The sequence below is a fragment of the Brienomyrus brachyistius genome, chromosome 1 (genome assembly GCF_023856365.1).
Source record: "Brienomyrus brachyistius isolate T26 chromosome 1, BBRACH_0.4, whole genome shotgun sequence".
NCBI lineage: Eukaryota > Metazoa > Chordata > Actinopteri > Osteoglossiformes > Mormyridae > Brienomyrus > Brienomyrus brachyistius.
The window spans coordinates 23,366,601-23,386,427 of NC_064533.1; the positions used below are offsets into that span (position 1 = coordinate 23,366,601).

A 19,827-nucleotide genomic window follows, 5' to 3' on the forward strand; every position below is an offset into this window, starting at 1 on the left:
GCAAGGTGATTTACTGGATACAGATACTTTATGTTGGCTTCTTAGGGAGAGTTATCTTGGGCTGTCCTCTATGTCCATTTAGAAGGATGAATACATCCCGAGTCTCCTGGCCGCCTCAGACTTCCTCGGACATTTACGCTGAGGGAAGGGGTAGTACTGGGAGCTCTGGGAAGCAATGGAAGGTGGGTAAACAGCCACACTTAGCTGTCTTGATAGGACAGCTGGGGCAGAGAACTTTCTAGAACTTTCTTTTATAGCCTCTCCATCACTGAACTCAACGTCGAGGACCGTAGGTGACTCTCCGGCCACTGTTTCCAAAGAAACGGATTCAGAGAACTTTTCAATAGGAGCAGGCTTGCCTGGATATTCCGAGTGTTCCGTTCTTACTTCACCGGAGGCTTTGGTTCTGTTGTGTACATGGGTCATCCGGTGCATTCCCAGGTGGGCGTGCCACGGGGTTTTATCGCTGTCAAGGTCACCAGGCAAATTAAACTGTATCTCCCGAACGGTCATCTGCTCATCAAAAGCTTTGGAGCTGTTCACTTCCTGGCTGATCGGGACCAAATTGATGAGGGATTTACCACAGATCTCTCTATCATTTGCTACAGGGAGTAAAAAAGAAAACAACTTTATAAAGACCATCTTAAAATGTCCAATGGGCCTCCAAAAACAACATTTAACTACTGCTAAGAACAATAATTATGGTTGCTAAGTAACTATCAAATACTTGGGGGGCTCGATAGGCTTTTGGTTGGGGGTTCAAAAAACATTCCTGACTGTGTGGAGTTTGCATATTCAGATATTATCCTCCAATTACACTGGAAGATTGCTCCCAAAGTCCAAAAAAAACACATTTATTTGAAATGATATCTTTAAATACCCACAATGTTAAGTATATGGCCTATAACTTGCAATGGATTGACTCTAGGATAATATGACTAGGCACTAGATACATGTGGCCTGTACTACGAAGCAGGGTTACTGGCTTATCGGGGTAACTTGTCGGATTTAAGGTACCACAGTTTAAATGAACTTCATATTTGTTCACTTACATTTTGCCCAGAATACCTTAAATCCGACAAGCCAGTAACCCCGCTTCGTAGTACAAGCCAGTGGTTTAGGATAGTGGTGCTGGAAGTAGGGGTGCTAAGGGAGCTTTAGCACCCCCTCCGGTTATTGGTGGTAATGAAGTGTCAGAAAACTTTCTGGCAGTTTTCATTAAACAAAAACATAGCGTTCTGTTAATTATCTAACAATGGGTCAGAGACGACTTTACAATTATTTCTCCAAAAAGACCACTGTTGTTAGCTGTTGATGGCTACCGATGAATCAGAAGAACTTCAGCGAGATCTCTGGGTCGTTCCTTCTTTTAGCAACCTGAACTCAAAACGTCATCCCGTGCCCATGATTAGGGAATATGGATGAGTATAATTAATAAATTTTAGGAAATTACATATAACTTATTTAATTTGTTGAGAGTTTGTGTTTTATTATTTAAGGGTTCCAGTATGAAAAAAAAAAAAGAAAATACTAAAGAAACTGCATCAAAGTTCTAAATGGGAAATAACTTTTGGGAAATCATTGACTGCTTACTATAATAACTTATATACGATTTTATATAAGAAGGTAAATTAACGAAGTGTCAAAGCTGTGCTTTACATGAAGGAACACTTGTCATTATGATCCAAATTAAAAACTGTTCATCTGCAAAGCTCAGACAAAAGAAAGATCGCAACATTCAGCTTCTGGCGCCAGCAACGTAATGTTCAGTCAAAATAACGATTTTCAAATTAAATTAAATGCTAACTGCATCATCCATACATATACCCTAAAACGCCTTATAACCATTACTGTCTAATGACAGGCGGCTGTTACGGCCTGCTTTATTTACACTTAACTGTCTCAGCTACAGAAGTAGCTAAATCGGCGCTGTTTCCTTCCCGTGGCCAGTTTAAAAACGAAAACATCGAGGAAACTAACATCCAGGCCAAACATTTTAAAATCCGTATCAGATTAAAACCAAATAAATTTTATTTAAAAAAAGATCAAAAACTTTTCTGCGTAGACAAAAAAAGACACGATCGAATCATAGTAATTCGGAATCATTAATAACGTCGTGCACGTTCCCTCTACGTGCAATACTTACATTTTCTGAAAAAGACAACATGAGTCTGCAGCTTTTGCTTTTCTTTAATCCAGTTGTATTGCTTTTCTAAAACCGCGATATCCATCATGGTCAGGTAAGCAATGACCTGCGTTTGGTGACTGCGATCTGCTGTTTCCTCATTTAATTTCCAAGATGTTATCACCTGTTCACGCAGACACGTCACGCTTAAACAGCAGCGTTTTAACATCCTGCTGGCTCCGATGGCTGTTATATTGCTAGAACAAGCGGCAAAATTACAAGATGCGATTTACTGTTTCCTTAAAGTTGACTGACTGCGATTCTGCAGTTTTCCAAGGCACACGGGATTTTGCAATCCTGCGCAAACAGACTTTCTGGACGCTTGAAGCCTGTGGTTTTCGTGGCCATTAACCAAACATGATATTGACAAGGTATTATGTTCACTTTTTTGAAGGAAAATTAATTACCAATAGGCCTCACAACTGATGTAGGGGCGATTCCAGGATTTGACTCTTACGGAGGTTTCAGCCCACTGAAGAAATGCGGTCCCCCACGCTGAAACGGGCGAGCTTTGTTTTGGTGGGGAGTCCGCACGATAAAATTTGCCGAATGGGTTACGAAATGTATACGAAAATGAATAATTATTTTTTCAGGTACGATCGATATATCAGCCCATCTTAAAAGGGTTTCGAACCGCCTAAGTTCCTATGCAATAAAAACTGGAAGTATATATTAAACTTCGGCACACTGTGATATTGAGAAGTTGTATAATTTAATGTACTTAGTTTAATAAGCTTTATACCTGAAGATAGATTGCATTTTCGCACTTAACAGTACAGACTTGGCCCAATTTCCTGAACTGTAAGATATTGACTAGAAAATCAGCCAAGAGTAACACTGTGCACTCATACCACCTTTTCGTTCATTGTGTTTAAGATGTAGATTATTGACATAGTGGTGTTGATGAAATGGGCGAGTCACGGCTTATGGTCAGTTAATGACGTCACCCAGGAATAGACCAGCGCCGTACGGACTGAGCTGCATTGAGCCGATTTAAACATTGGGCTTTGTTTCTATAATCATACTGTCAGTGCGGTTGAAAATTCATTTTGCTGCGCCGTGGAAAATTGATTTTTTTTCTCGCTGAACAGGAAACCCTTTCTGAAATATGAATACATATTTGGGGGGGGGCGCTGTGGGCTCGTTCCTGCTGCCCCTGGCTCTCTGTGTATGGGTTGTCTGTTTTCCCTGTTTATACAAGTTTGATTCAGGTACATTGGTTTGCTCCCACAGTCCAAAACACACATTTAGGCGTATCGGTGTCTCTAAATGGGCCTTTGACTGACCTGAATCCCACCCAGGGTGTCCTCACCTTGTTCCCTGTGTTTCTTGGGATCGGCTCTCCAGATTTAACATAACCTTCAGGCGGATATATGCACTTATAGGCCGGATGACAGAAATAAATTTTCCATGTGATAATTTAAAACAACGGACTCTGGGTTTCATTGTACTTTCATTAATTTACTAGTTAATAAAGTACATTTATTAACTTGTATATTTTTCCTGTCGTGCTGGTTGTTGGCATAATTGCAGAAAAAAAAAAAATTGTGTTACATGGGTAGAACTAGTTAAATTGGTGGCACCGTAGCTATGTAGGCAGTGCTCACCTAACCATAATCGTATCTCTGTCTTTTCACCAGATTGTTACACTTCCAACTTACGGGATTGTTTCGTGATACACAGAACAGTCCCGGATGTCTGTTATCCCTGGTCTTCAGCACTGCTGCTTCCTGCCTTTTGTTGCATTAGTATTTACATTTCCTTGACGATTAGATTTGAATTCCACAACAGGCACTGAGCATTTTACTTGAGCAGATAGTGTAATATAACCTTTGAAATCATGGCTGCGATGACCCTTATTTGTTACATTATATATAAGGAAAGTGGAAAACATCAGATCACGTGTGTTCAGCTAAAGTTGAGAGAGAGAGAGAGAGAGAGAGAGAGAGAGAGAGGAAAAGGAGGGAGATTTCCTGACATACGGGTCTTTCCTCCCTCCCAGAGCAGTGACCAGAAGCAGCGCGTTTGACCAAAGCCCCGGGTGAAGATGTCCGCACCGGGTCGGCCTTTTTACCTGGGGCTAGATTTCAGCACCCAGCAGGTAGGGCTCAGCTGGCGTGCACGCTGCGCGCTCCCGTGTCAACGGAGCGCGCAGCGAGCAAAAGCTCAGCGCGCGGTCAATGCGACGGAGACTTTATGGCGCTCAATCGCGGATTTGGCAATCTTTTAAAATCTCTATAAAATATAGTGGGACCCACAACATATACATATTAGATGTATTCTTTGACCGGTAAGATCTTCGATGTGTGAAAGCAGCGCCGTGGGCGTCGCTGGCTAATAAAGACATTTAATGACATAAGACACAATTACATAAATTGCAAACTACTCAGCACGGCGACGTTACTTTATTTCGTAAACGAGATATAAAGTACAAGCGCACGAATACCGTGGTAATGGTCCCTTTAATTGCCCGATGTACTTAAGTCCTGTAGCAAGTGGGGCGTATTGTAATGCTTAAACCGAAGTTTGATTTATCTCTTTGTGTTACCGGCTGACCGATTTCAGTCAAAGCCTCACAAAGTTACACTTATGTAAATAAAGCAACAAAAACACCCCACACTGCATAAACGCCCGGCAACCCCTTTCCCATGTTAGCTCCTCTGTCGCTTTCGAACTGCTTCTATATTCTTTGCTGATCATGCATGGTATTCATTTAAGTTTTCCCATTTAAGCTCAAGGTGGTAGCAGTGGACGAGACCCTAAACCCGGTCTACGAGGGCAATGTACACTTTGACAGTGAACTTCCAGAGTATGGGTAAGGAGGTGTAATCCATCGTACACCATGGCCTTGTACATGTTATTTGGCCATATAACTAATATCACGTAAAACTGATACTCATTGAACATGTAGTTTCCATTCATATGGTAAAAAGTGAATTCACCATTATCTAGGACTAAGGATGGCGTCCACATTCACAGTGATGGCCTGAGAGTTACATCCCCAGTGCTGATGTGGGTCAAGGTAGTCATGAACATTTTTTCATTTAAATTTTGCCATCAAACACACTTATCACCCTGTACTTGATAAATGGCTGGGAGATGGATTGGCTAATGGATGGATTGACTAATGGATGGATGGGTGGATGGATGGATTGATATAATACATCCATATTCCGTGATCACATAAGGCGTATAGAAGAAGACTTTAATCAAGTTTTTTGCTCCCGAACGCTTTCCAAGTGTCACATGATGTGACAGACAAAGTGATCTGAATCAGTATTTAGCTTCATCATGTTCTTTATAATTATATACCAATGAAAATGAATGAGAGCCTAATGATATTGGCCAATGATGTATATAGATAAACTTTTATTCATCTCTGAGGGGAAATTAAGGGGCGAACAGCAGCATCACCAAACATGCAGTGGTGCAATAACAAGATGAATAGTGTAATTATGGGATGGAGGACAAGCAACACAGAGTCAGAGAGGGAAAATTACATAAAATGTACATATGAGAATGTATGACCCAATAATGCTGGGGAGTGTCGCAGGACACGGAATGAATGAGTATGGATGGTACATATAATGCATGGATGTGAAGGAGGTGCAGTCACTGTGCTCAGTGTCATTGCTGATGGCTGGGCACATGGGAGGTGCACTGGAAGGGCGAGGTGGTGGATAATGAGTAGCTGTTGTGTAGTCTGTTGTATTAATGTGGAAATTGATGTGATCGCTGTCAGAGCTGAAAATACCCACTTATCTCTATCTCTCAGCAGCTTATCCAGCACAGGTCTGTGAGAAGGCTTATCCAATTTGTAAAATGTGTCCTTTTTTTGTCTGCTAGGCCTTGGACATCGTCCTTCAGAAGATGAGAAGCAATGGGTTTGATTTTTCCTGTGTGAAAGCTCTATCAGGAAGCGGACAGGTAGAGGATCAGAAGCCGGCTGGTCCTATTCATCAATTTAAGGAAAGAGAAATCCAACAATTGGGAATTTGAGCTCTGTCCCTGTCCTCCAGCAACATGGCAGTGTGTACTGGAAGAGGGGAGCCAGTCTGGTTCTGGAAGGTCTTGAAGGAGGAAAGCCCTTACACAAGCTTCTGGAGGTGAGGTTCACAAACCCACATGGAGCAATGGGGGGCTTTGGGGTTGACAGAGTGTATGAACCTTGTTTACCATAAGTATGGTCAACTCCACTGAATGTCTTCATGCCTCTTTAGAGGTTGGAAGTCAAGGTTAAGACTAAGTAGACATAACGGTACGGTTCAAACCATGTGGTCAGCGATTTTACCATTGGGATCTGAGCAAGGCCTTAAAGCCCAGTCACTCTGGGGACTGTCTGACACTATTCTTTCAAGTTTATGTCTGTTTGGATAAAAGTATCTGCTAAATAATTATATAAATGAAAGAGAAAGTCAGCAGTTGTTTTATTTGTGTGTGGATTGATTTGTATTATCGATTTATTTATTTTTTTAAACAAAAGAACATAAGAAATTTACAAACGAGAGGAGGCCATACAGCCCATCAAGCTCCTTTGGGGAGAACTCAACTAATAGCTCGGAGTTGTTAAAATCTTATCTAAAACTGATTTAAAGGCACCCAGGGTTTTAGCTTGTGCTACACTAACAGGAAGACTATTCCATACTCTAACTTCACGCTGTGTAAAGAAGTACTTTCTTAAATCCATTTTAAAATGTCGTATGACCACAAGTTATAGTATTTAAACTAAAAGTGAAGAAGGCATTTGGCTTAAACAGCATCCAGACCTGTTAGAATCTTATATATCTGGATCATGTGTACCCCCCTAGTCTCCTTTGCTCAAGGCTGAACAGATTCAGCTCAGCTAACTTCTTCTCATAAGACATTCCTCTAAGACCAGGAATCATTCTTGTAGCCCTACGTTGTACCCTTTCCAAGACAGCTATGTCCTTTTTAAGGTATGGTGACCTTACACACAATATTGTAGGTGGGGTCTTAGCAAGGAATTATGTAATCGTAACATCACGTCCTTTGAGATGTAACCCAGCATCCTATTGGCCTTTTTAATTGCTTCCCCACATTGGCCAGAGTGGGACATGGAAGGTCTTTCTCACGAGGTCTTTCTCATAATCCGTTACTTTTATTTCAGTGGAACCCATAAAATATCTGTACTTCATATTTCTGCTCCCTGCATGGATTACCTTAAATTTGCCTACATTCAATTTCATCTGCCTGGTATCAGCCCAGTCGAAAACTAAGTCAAGAGCTCGTTGTAGTCTGTGTGCCGCTAGTTACGTATCTGCTATACCACCCACCTTGGTGTCGTCTGAAAATTTAACCAGTTTACTGCACATATTGGTGTCAATATCATTAATGTAAATTAGGAATAACAGTGGTCCTAAAATTGAACCCTGCGATACACCACTATGGACGCAGGCCCACTGTGACATTGTGCCTCTAATAACTACCGGCTGCTTCCTTTGTTGAAGCCAGGTAATCTATAATTTTTACTTGGATTATAGATTTCATTACTTTTCCAGTTCTGAAAATTAAACTGATTACTGGATTACTTCTATCACCTTTTTTGGAATATCGGCGTTGTATTAGCATGCGTCCAATCAGAAGGTACCACACCAGCAGATAATGATTTCTGGAATAGTAAAGTTAAAGGTTGGCTAATAATATCCCTCCTCTCTTTTAAAACTATAGGTAAGATGCCATCAGGGCCCTGCGATTTATTTATTTTGAGCTTAGCTTGTTTTTTATTCATTGCTTTTGATGTCATGTTTTAGTTGACAGGCAGTTCATAAAGGGTTATCAGAAAGCCACTGTCTTCAAAGTGCTTCCTGGTTCCTCCAATGGGTTGTTCTAAAGATGCTTGTGTAATGTGTGTCACGGTGCTGTCGTAGGATGCCACATTTGCAATAAGTCAATTCTTAAAATTTCCTCCCTGCTAGTTATTCCACTGTCAACTATAAGTGGTATTATTACAAAGTGGAAGCGTATAGGAATAACAGAAACTCAGCCACAAAGTGTCAGACCACATAAAGTAAAGCAGGAGTGCTGAGGTGCATAGTGCATTAAAGTCGCCAGTGGTCTGTTCACTCAATCACTGGAGAGTTCCAGACTTCCTGTGGCATTAACCCCAGCACAAAATCTTCATGGAATGGGCTTCCATGGCTGAGCAGCTGCATGCAAGTCTCACATCACCAAGCACAATGCGAGTGGTGTAAACTCACTGCTACTGGACTCTCGAGCAGTGTAAATGTGTTCTGTGAAGTGATGAATCATGCTTCTTTGTCTGGCAGTCTGATGGATTCTGGGTTTGGCGGATGCCAGGAGAACGTTACCTACCTGACTACATTCTACGAACTGTACAGTTTGGTGGAGGAGGAATAATGGTGTGGGGTTGTTTTTCAGGGGTTGGGCTGGGCCCCTTAGTTCCAGTGAAGGGAACTCTTAATGCTTCAGCATACCGAGACATTTCAACAATTCTATGCATCAAACTTTGTAGGAACATTTAGGGGATGGACTTTTTCTGTTCCAGCATGACTGTCCTCCAGTGCACAAATCAAGGACCATAAAAACATGATTGGGTGAGTTTGGTGTGGAAGAACTTGACTGGCCTGCACAGAACACTGATCTCAACCCCGTCGAACACCTTTGGGATGAGCTAGAATGGAGATTGTGAGCCAGGCCTTCATGTTCAACATCAGTGTCTGACCTCACAGATGCTCTTCTGGATAAATGGGCAAAAATTCCCACAGACACACTCCAAGCTTCCTCAGAAGAGCGGTGGCTGTTATACCTGCAAAGGGGGCCCAACTCCATATTGATGCCTATTCATTTAGAATGAGATGTAAAAGTTCCTGTAGGTGTAATGGCCAGACGTTCCAATACTTATAGTGTATACATGTAGTGTATGTTACAAATCAGTGTTTTTCGAGAGTACTGCTCAACTATCTCGGAAATCCAGCTATCTGGCAGTGTTTCGTCCTGACATTGCCAAATATGGGAGCTTTTACTGTATGAAGTTCATTAGGTACTGTCTGATGTTTTAACATGACAGGTTGTCTTCAGAACATCTCTGGAAGATGTTTCTGCTTGAACCTATTCTAAACATGTAAACCATAACCTGCTTTGATGAAACGCGTTGGTGTCTGTGCCACAGGACTGCTTTGCAGTGCCCGATAGCCCCGTCTGGATGGACTCCAGCACTGCTGAGCAGTGTCAGAGGCTGGAGGAAGCCGTGGGCGGGGCTCAGAGACTGGCCGACATCACCGGCTCACGGGCCTATGAAGTGAGAGCCTGGTCGCCATGGCGGAAGATTGTTCATAGCTGATTACTGCTGCTTTAAACTTCCTTTGTTCTTTATACTTCTTTCAGCGTTTCACTGGGAATCAAATAGCCAAGATCTACCAGACAAGCCCACTGAAATACAGTGAAACAGAGGTCATTATCTTTTTTAATTTTGCTGTTAGCACTCACTTTTACCTTCGCTACAAAGTACATTTTCAACATGGCTGGGTGTACTATAATACCAGTGATTGTGTTAGGTTGCGTTTTTCCTCTTTTCGGAGTTGATGGAGGAAAACCTTGAATTACAAATTGATTATTGTAGGTTGCTGCTTGAGTAATATAATTTTATTTCTTGTTATGCAGTACAATAAAGAATGTTTGAGTCTGAGATATATGACAAATATCAGTTTTTCCAGCTTCAGTCCTACTATTCAGTATTGATTAGTTTAGGAATGACATAGAACTGCTGGTGGACTGGTGGCGTGTGCAATGGGATGATTGTTCTTGAAATGTCCAATTTTCAGAGAATCTCATTGGTCAGCAGCTTTGCTGCATCACTCCTTCTGGGGAGGTATGCTGAAGTTGACTACAGTGATGGTAAGCCAATAAAATATGAGCTTTATAATCCATGGTATTAAGTATAAATATATATTTCATACTCTATGAATCATAAGTGGCGTGAGGTAAGCTGGCTGTGTGTCGGATACCTTTAAATGCTTGCCTGTGTTAAGTGGGTTCAAACACAGGCTCCGTTCCATGTGAGTCTGGCTTCCAGGCGATAAGCTGTCCTGTCTTTCTGTTCAGTCGGTCTTCAGTTGCCGGTTCAGTTGCAGGTGTCCTTCTGGCTGACATTTGCTTTACACTTTTCTCCATCTTAATAACATGTGTACTTTTTAAGTGTCTCACTGTGTGAGTTAAATATGTACATTTTTAACTAAGCAAATGTCAATAGTTTATTTTTTTCGTAAACAAGTTGATATTGATGGATTTTTTTTCATTAACACAACTTTAAGATGTATCTCCTATTGCTAATAAAAAGAAATAAAATACTGGGTCACTAAGTGCTAAATGGTTTGAGATTTCACATGAAAGTGAGGCTAAGCACTCGGTTCCAGCATCACCATGGAGATTGTAAACCCCACCCTCCCCCCCATCTCACCGATGTAGGCTCAGGGATGAACCTGATGGATATCCAGATGAAGAGCTGGGCCCCGCCCTGCCTGACTGCCACAGCCCCCCACCTGCAGGCCAAGCTTGGGAGCCCTGTGCCTTCCACGACTGTTCTGGTGCGTGCTCCTGTGTTTGCGGTGTGCCGACAGGTCACCGCGTCAGAAACTCGCCAGGCGCCATTAGTGCAAAGAAAAGCACCAGAGATGCTGACTGTTACCGGCATCAGTCAGAAGTGCAAAAACCCAGCACAGCCTGGATGTCTTTTGATTGCCGCTTTTACCAGCTTCAACCACATAAAAACAGATTTGTGTTACATATTGTTAAATGCATCCTCTTAATGTTTTACTTTTGAAAAATTGAAGACCAAACTAGGGAAAACGTATCTTTGTTTAGTAAGAGTGTATCATATCTGTGACTAATAATCTGTAAAGTACGTCAGTAAATTTCAGGTCCCTCTTTACATGAAAAGGTGCCATGCACGTGAGTGTATGTATATCTAAGGATTCATTTGCCTGCGTTCTCTCATTTACCTGTCTCTCATTGGGCTGTTGCTGCTTGCCAAGCAATGTGAGAAGTTTTAAAATGGCCCTGTGAGCTCAGAGCCTCTTCTAAATGATTGTAACTCCCTTATCCTGTAGGGTCCCGTGTCCCCATACTTTGTCAGTCGTTACGGGTTCTCAGCAGACTGCCAAGTGGTGGCCTTCACCGGGGATAACCCAGGTGAGCTACCTTTCTAGTCACAAGATGGCGCCAATGTTACGCAGCCGGGCAGTTCTTCCCCCCTTCATCTGCCGCTTCGCAAATGATTAGTTAACACCGTGGATTAACGGTTACCATTTCAAGGATGGGAAATGATGCAGGTAACTTGACGTTGGCTTTGTTCCAGACTGTGCAACCGATGGGGCCATACCGTTTCGTTGTTAATTAGAGGGAAAAACGGGCAGTTGTTAGAGAAATAAAATAAAGTGTTCTTGACCATAGCTCATGACCTTTGCGGTGTCAGGTGCTATTGCACTTAATAAATCATTTCAAAAAGTGCCCAGTTCAAGGGTGTTAAGCACATTTCTATAATTTGGAGATGGAAAAGCATTTTTATTGCATTACGGGGAAAAAAAATTCTCATTTGATGCAAAAGTTTGTATAGACCAGGAGTCACCAACATGGCGCCAGGACGCCCCCAAGCACGGCATGAGTCGCCTGCGGGCACTAGGACGCCCCCAAGGACCACATCAGTCGCCCGCGGGCACTAGGACGCCCCCAAGCACCACATGAGTCGCCCGCGGGCACCAGGACGCCCCCAAGCACCACATGAGTCGCCCGTGGGCCTGTTCTAAAAATAGCACAACCCACCAGTGAACAGCATCTAAAATTTAATTTTATCCCATTGTTATTCTTCTTTAATCATATTTGCATTTATGTAGATTTGAAAATGACAATATCTAAAAAAAAAGCATTTAAAACATGTTTATTATCCATGAAGTTTAGATAAGTTTAGGAGGGCGTTTCAAACCGGTAGCCCTTCGTATGGCTCAGTACCCGTGAAGTAGCTCTCAGTTTCAAAAAGGTTGGTGACCCCTGGTATAGACCAATAGGCATGCTGGGTATTTGTAATGAAAAATGTTATTGTTTGTAGGTAATCAAGTTCACCTTGCCTGCACCATGCTGTGAATCGTCAAATCTCAAGTTTTTAGGTTGCGTTAGGAATGGTCTCAGATCCAGGAATTTAAAGGCTGATGAAATAAAAATCGAACCATTTTCATATCCTTCAAGAGCACCATTGTCAGGGAGAGATTTGACCGGATTGCTTAAACAAGAGCAGTGATGACCGGCATGAGATTGTTACAAAGTATCAGCAAAAACACATGCTGGTATCTGTCAGAAAAACACTTTTGATATCAAACAAGTGGTATAATTATCCCATCTGATCTGGTGTAATATTTCACAGTACAGAGTTTATTATTATTATTATTATTTTATTTATTATTTTTGTGTGAGCTGAAACTCAAAATCTCTGCTAAAGATTAAGTTTACCTGCCTGAATCTTAACCTATTTTTCATTTTTGTGCACTCACTATAGATCCTGCCTCTGTTGCAACCATGAAAAGTACTTTTGTCTAGTCAATAAAGTAAGAGAGATGAAAACATCTCTAGAAGCGTTTTCTAAGAGCCCGTCGCACACGAAACAACGCCTGATATCAGTGGCCTGTTAAACGCGACAAGCAATGAAGGGTATTTGTCTGACAACTCGAGTATGTTCTTTTCGGTGTAATCAAATTTTCTGCCGGTCATCAGCTCCCTGAACATGCTACCATTAGGCCAATCAATCAAGCGGGTCGATTGGTCTCAGCGGGTCACTGAGGGCATCTCTTACATCCTTCTAGAGTTTTGTGAGATTGCTGGGTGACTGAATTTAATTTGCCTTCGTTGTCGGCAGGATTCGGGGGAACGGAGGTGCGTTTGTGTACCTTATATACCATGCTTGGTGAAGTGATTTCGCCACTGGGCCCTGGAGCAAAGCCAAAAAGCCCAATTGCTTCAGAGACCAGCTGACCTTGTGGTCTCACAAATGTACATCACTTTGGATATGTAAATGTTAAGCAGCCATAGGTTGGTGTGTGGCTACAAAGGGTAGAACATTGTGCCTGGTTCTAGGCCACTGGTTCGAATTCCGCGGTCGGCAGAATGACTTGAGCAAGGGTCCTAAACCCCGAATTGCTTCAGGAACAGTGCAATTTCTCACTTGTTCACTGCTTTGTAATAAATCTCTCGGCTGAATAAATGTAATTGTTATAATATTGTTTTTATATCGTAGGTTCTTTGGCAGGAATGAGGCTTCAAGAAGGAGACATGGCCGTAAGTTATTACGTCAGCCAGATCTTCACATATGGGCCCAGGAGCCCAGAGAGGGCGCCACATATCTTTGCCCTAAAAATAAGAGCAGTCTGCTGTCAAAGAACCCAAGGAGAGCTTAAATCAGCACTTTGGGGGGTCGCCGTGGGATACGTGCTAATTAGCTCAAGCTAGTAATGGGAATAAGTAAGGAGTGTTATGTAATGTTAAGTTAAAGCTAACATTAAGTGTTCCTGAGAGGTCAGTTTATAATTGGCTTCTCGGAATCGTCTTTTTTTTTTCCTTACGTGTACTTTTTCCTCAGAAGAAATAGTGAATGTGTTATATCTGTAATAGGGAGGTGAGTGGTTCAGAGGGTAGTGCTGTGGTCTCATCTCTAGGGTTTGGGGTTTGGTTCTGCACCCCACAGTGACCTTGTGTGTGTGTGTGTGTGTGTGTGTCTCTGTGTGTGTACGTGCACAGTTAGTATGTTCTCTTGTTTTTGCCAGATGTAAATTATAATGTTGCCAAAATACACCTTTTTAAGTTTGACTTCCACAATGTATTCTTACTTTTATGTATAGTTTACTTTTGTTGTAATTTACTTCATATTCGTATTACATCAGCTTTGGTCACTAATGTAGTCTTTTTGTGTGTAACACAGTGACAGTAAATCCTTTGAACCTTGATACTCCTGAATGGGGTGAATTGGTGTCTCTGAATTGCCCAGAGTGTCTGTCCTACAGCAAACTAGTGCCCCAGGTAGTGTTTCCTAGATTAGATTTTGGAGTCACATTGACTCCATACTCGATAAATGCTTATGGATGCATGGGTGGGTATCTGCATGGGAGGAGCCGTCTGTTCCTGGGTTTGTTCCTTCTCTCTTGAGCATGAAGCCTTTTTCCTTCTTGTGAAGGTAAGCCTGGGCACAAGTGACACGCTCTTCCTGTGGATCAAGGAGCCCAAACCCACAGTCGAAGGCCACGTCTTCTGCAACCCAGTGGAAAGCTGTGCCTTCATGGCCTTGATATGGTAAATGGTGCCGGTGTGTCAGATCGGGAGGCTTTTATGGTCTTAGGCCACCATTTTGTTCCTGGAAACAAACCGGAGTAAATATGGCCGGTAACTATCACCCACGGCAGCAATTCTGTGTTTCCGAGTTAGAAATGCTCCCTCTGATTAGTATGTTGCTGTAAATCACCTTACCTATGCCGGTGTAGTCTGGCTTGTTGCCAGTGTACCGAGAAAGGAATAGATGAGGGTGGTGGCCAAAATGTAGCTTTTAAGATTTTGTTGTCCACCATCACATTATGTGCCTTCACACCACAGGAACCTTTTTTTTCAGGAACTAGGACCTTTATCTAGATCCAGGAACTTTTGTTTCATTCATGTTGCAGGAACTTGGCCCGATTGTAGTTCCTCAGAGGTAACTGTAGAACCCTTTTTTAATACCTACTCCATAGGTACTTTTTGCTGGAACACAAACTGCTGGGGAGGCACTTACAGCGATAGCTTGCTAATTAGTTGACCAAAAGCACCACTGCTAACTTGCATGTTATGTATGTAGTAGAGCAAAAATTGAGTAGATGGAATTATTTTTGTATTATATTACGTTTAATGAATACATTTTTTTTTTTGCTTTCATCTCCATATTTCTTTATTGGAAAATTCGATCAATAACCAATATACTTTTGTCAGGAGTGTTGAAACCTGCCAGCACTGATTAGCGGAATATGGTACACCATTTTTTTTATTCTGTGAAATCGCAAAATCGATCTTCCGGTCAAATTTAATAATGAAATATAAACGTGATGCAAGTCATATGAATAAAATATAAATAAATGGTTGTGTCCTGTTTTGATGGCAATGGCTTCCCCCAAGAACTAACAAATAGCTTAACAAAATAAATTGGCTATTCTCCAATGTTTTAGGGTGGCGGCAGTTTCAAATTATATGGGAAGTTCAACCAACAAGCTTTTCGTGTCTCTGATGCTTAGCATTAAGGTCCCAGTTCTGTTGTGCAGTGTGAAAGCAACACAGAAATCAGGCCAGGAGCTTCAAAAGTCCCCGGTCGAGACAGCCCAGGGACTTGTTTACCGGGAACCAGGTTTCAGAACTTTGGTGTGAAGGCACCTTTTAACTCTTCATGCAGTAACGGAATCACGGTTCTACACGACCTGGAAATCAGATTTGGGTGTGTCGAGCAGGAAGCCGCGCCTGTAGCCATGTGCCCTCTGAACTGCCCATGCCTTTACTACCCTTCAGCTTCAAGAACGGGTCTCTGACCAGACAGAGGGTCCGGGATGAAAGTGCCGGTGGCTCGTGGGATGCTTTCAGCGAGGCCCTTAGATCTACCAGCATGGGCAATGACGGAAATATAGGTGACAGGGATACTTCAAATTAAATATTTTCACTTGATTAATCTATAAAATGACATCTGCAGTATGCAGTAATTACCGTTGTGTGCAACTGTGTCTTCAGCAGGCATGGGACATGTGGCTATGAAGCCCAAAGTGGGCGGGATTAATGTGTGCTGCCAATCACCAGCCAATGGGAAGACCAAAACATATGATTGACAGTGCATGATAGCCCCCACCACGGATTCTTCCCTTCATCTCTTGTCTAACAATGTTGCAGTTTGGTTAACGGAAATTCTTTCTCTTCAAGGCATCTATTTTGATGTGATGGAAATAACGCCACCGGCTGTTGGGGTCCACAGATTCAACAAAGATATGAGTAGGGTAGGTATGTGGTCGCTTATATGCAGGCTTGTGAGATTGCTGTGGATTTCCTCAGCACTGGTACCCCCTATGTGTGGAATGCAGGTTGCAAGCTTCTCGAAGCAGGTGGAAATCCGGGCCCTGGTGGAGGGCCAGTTCATGGCGAAGAGGGTGCATGCTGAGAAGTTGGGCTATACAATCGGTAAGCTTCACGTTTCAGAACTCAAAACTCAGAAGACTTCATGTAAACATACTAGAATTGCCTGTGATTTAGTGCCAAACATGAAGTACAAGACAATATTACACAACACATAGGAGATACACTTCACTGTGCAGTATACACAAACAGCCAGGACAGTGGTCAACACCATGGCGTGTTATGATGGAAATTCTGATCAAAATGAGATTTGTACCTCCGACATGCTTTTTAAATGTGTAGCCTGCATAGTAAAGATCATAACAGGGATGACAATCAGTGGAAAGGATCAAAAACAAATAAGTTTACATGAGTACCAAGTACACATGACTGCAAAGTGCAATGGAAAAACTATGCTAAGAAAATGCAGAAGAGACCAACAACCGGAGGCTGTGCAAAAACAGAAACAATCGTTCCCCATAGGCGAGTTTTTTTTTTTCACCCAGGTGTCAGTTTTATGGTTTCATATTCAAGATGAGCTAAAGAAGCCGCTGGTCTCGGATCAGCAGAAAACCCAATTGACACGGAATGTAAATCTTCTCTCCTCTGGCTTCTAATCTCTTCAAGTCTGAAAAGCCAACGTATGGCTTGATAAAATTAGATTTTCCAGTAAACAATTGACCCATCCTCCCGCTCGAAGGGCCCGTGATACAGTTTCCTTTTGGATGTTCATGGATCCACAAACTGAGCTTAATATGATTTTTTATTATGGGTGAAATTGTTCTTTTAAGATGTGCGCACGCATGTAAGGGAAAATGGAACCCAGAGTGGGAGATATTGTTTGCAGCTCTATGTTTTCTGCAGTCGAACCAGACCGAATTCAGGAAATTCACACGCCCCCAGATTTTAAAAAAATGAGTGAGCGTCACCCTCGAGGGGAATTGTCTGATGAAGAGGAGACATGCTTACCATTCGAACCGTCGGCTTTATTGCATAGAAACACTGTTCCCCCCAGAGACCAACCAGCTCATCCGATCTGCCAGAAGTTTCGCTTCTCCACCTTTTCCATTAGGAGCATCCCATCATAACTGTGTCCCTGTAACCTAGCGGGTTGCTAGGCTACGATAATCTAGGGCAGGTGAGGCGCTCTGTTGTCCCACGGCGGAACCCCATGACACCTGTTGAGGTGCTTTCGACAGCGACGCCTTTGTGAAGCTGGTCACATGACCAACAGAGGGGTTCGTGACCCAGTTCTGAAAATACAAGCGAGCGTGAAAGTGAAAGGCTCCCTGCTTTATGGCTTATTACTGATGATTTTTTACGGAAGCGAGGAAGCTTTCTGCTCACATGATTCACGCACTGGCTTTCCACTAAACTATTTCGAGTTTGTGAACTGCACCAATTTATCCTTTAACTGTGTTTCATCTACTGGAGAACGGGGGTGATAAATTAAAGGTATTAAATATTTATTGTTTTCATTAATAATATTAGTCGTGTGTATTCCCCACGGTTCTAAGATAGAGATGTACCTAAAAATTTCCATGGGCTGTCCATTTGTTTTATGTGAAAATACAGCAAAACGCAAAATGAAGTGGTTCTAAATTCATTTTAGGTCCAGTTTAAAACATGGGAGCAGTAGCTGGAGTCCATCGTGCTGAAAATTTGTTCTCTGTAATATCTAAGTTGGAAGTCATACGTTCTGAGCTCCCAGCTTTAAAGAAAAAGCCCGACTTGTCGTAACGTTGCATCAATGTGTGTCGTCTTTAGGGTGGGGGCTTATTTAGCTATGCACTGGCCGTCTGAATCACCCCATATCCCCAAAAGCACCATCGATCACCTCAAAACGTTACCGTTTTTGGCATAAATTATTCACGCCGTCCTTTGATCTCTCCCGGAAGGAGACTGTCTGCACAGAAGTTGCCTACGGTACCCAGGAGCGACCGGGAGCTCAGCCCAGCCGCTCGAGACCAACACTTAACCTTCCCTGGTGCAGACGGGTTGATGTGAGGCTGGGGGAAATGATAAAGAAACGTGGCCAGCGTTGGTGACTGGACCCGTGGCACTGTCGTCTTGGCAGATGTTCTGCGGGTCGAGGACATCAGCCGTCAGACAGACAGAGTGACACCCATACATCCCACTGGCTGATGGAAACTCCCCTCACACATCATAATGACCAAAATCGCTAAGATTCGGAGCAGTGCTGTGAACAGTTAGGGGATATTAAAACACGTTTGCCCCTAAAGCTTTTTCTGGGGGGGTTAAGGACTTCATGAAAGGGTTCAATAGACGTGACCATTCTTCGATGGATGGGATTCAAGCCAACAACCTTCCATTCCCAGGCACAACCCACTAAGCCATATACCATCCCCACAAGCATACATAAATCACATGAGCATACATAATCACGTGAAGGAAAATATGATGAACTAGAGAAATAATATATTAAGCGAGTGATCTATGATTTAACTGATGCCTTTAGATAAAGTGGAGGCAAAGGTTATGGTTTCGGTGTGCTTCATGGGTTTTGAACCTATGACTTTTATATTGTGAGCATAGCGGTCTACTTTCTGAGCTACAGGATTTAAGCAGTACTTATATCTATCAGCCATGTTCCCTACAAGGGTTTGAACTTCAGCCTGATCCATCTAATGCACTGTATTCCGATACCAAGAAGTTACCCACACTATATGCCTCCTGTTCATATTCACTCAATAGGTGTTTCGAATGGCTACAAATTATTTATTGCCCGATGTAATGGGATGTTTACAGAGGCATTATAGCCTCACGTCGCCAGGCTTGCTCTTGGGTGAATTGGTGACTCTGTTGCCCATAGTCTGTGTGCTCTACGATGGGCTATCATCAAATCCAGGTTGTCCCTTATCTTGAGCCTTGTGCTTCCTTGATGCTGTCCATGATTGTGTCCTGGATTAGCAGTCATGGGTAGTTATAGAGGATGGGTTGATGATTATGTTTTAAATTTGTATATTTAAATATGCTTTTGTGCGTGACCAAAATGCTGAGAATCAGAGGAATTTCCGAAGTGCGTTGCCGGCTCGGCTCACTCGCATCGTGATGTTTCCCTCGAGCCGCTCATAAACGCAGTTTAATTCGTCGTGAAATCCTCCACGGTTATTTCATATGTATATGAGTGTGAGGGCTCCCGCTAGTGGCATTAATATTTAGCAAATGCAAATGACAAAGGTCTTATTCATAACTGTCACCCTCCCCCTTTTCCGAGAGTTTTATTGATGTGCAAAATGGGAACGTTCTTGAATACACAATGACCTTAAATAGAAGGCATAATTAGCATGGAAAGCGTCGGTGATTTACTGTGTGGGCTGGGTATTAATGAAAAGCACCGGGATCTGCGCTCTATGTAGGTGAAGAATGTGAGGAAGTGAAGAAACTTTAAGCTGTGGAATCAAAACACACATCAGTATGTTGCCTTATCGCAGAATGGAAACACTATACATCATGGATATTAGAAATGCCTGATTATTAAACTGCTA

At 42.5% G+C, this 19,827-nt stretch overlaps 2 protein-coding genes across 3 annotated transcripts in view; one reads left to right on the forward strand and one right to left on the reverse strand.

Annotated features, from left to right (window-relative positions):
* Positions 1–2,677, reverse strand: LOC125744544 (uncharacterized protein C9orf152-like). Its single transcript, XM_049016517.1, has 2 exons — positions 2,147–2,677; positions 1–602 (listed from the first exon to the last, which is right to left on the reverse strand). The coding sequence occupies exons 1-2, from the start codon at positions 2,352–2,354 to the stop codon at positions 79–81; spliced, it is 732 nt and encodes a 243-aa protein (XP_048872474.1). The 5' UTR covers positions 2,355–2,677; the 3' UTR covers positions 1–78.
* The window catches only part of xylb (xylulokinase homolog (H. influenzae)), a 27,978-nt gene continuing 10,257 nt past the window's right edge, over positions 2,107–19,827 (forward strand). Inside the window, exons 1-16 of one of the 2 annotated variants that reach the window (XM_049016365.1) lie at positions 2,107–2,240; positions 4,188–4,286; positions 4,918–5,000; positions 5,138–5,207; positions 6,032–6,112; positions 6,205–6,291; positions 9,336–9,464; positions 9,551–9,616; positions 9,988–10,060; positions 10,631–10,749; positions 11,272–11,353; positions 13,446–13,486; positions 14,379–14,494; positions 15,728–15,843; positions 16,130–16,203; positions 16,288–16,384. In XM_049016365.1, coding sequence (XP_048872322.1) covers positions 4,233–4,286; positions 4,918–5,000; positions 5,138–5,207; positions 6,032–6,112; positions 6,205–6,291; positions 9,336–9,464; positions 9,551–9,616; positions 9,988–10,060; positions 10,631–10,749; positions 11,272–11,353; positions 13,446–13,486; positions 14,379–14,494; positions 15,728–15,843; positions 16,130–16,203; positions 16,288–16,384 — 1,288 coding nt within the window. In that variant the 5' untranslated portion in view covers positions 2,107–2,240; positions 4,188–4,232. The remainder of the gene's footprint in view (positions 2,241–4,187; positions 4,287–4,917; positions 5,001–5,137; positions 5,208–6,031; positions 6,113–6,204; positions 6,292–9,335; positions 9,465–9,550; positions 9,617–9,987; positions 10,061–10,630; positions 10,750–11,271; positions 11,354–13,445; positions 13,487–14,378; positions 14,495–15,727; positions 15,844–16,129; positions 16,204–16,287; positions 16,385–19,827) is intronic. The other variant, XM_049016374.1, reaches the window with a different exon arrangement.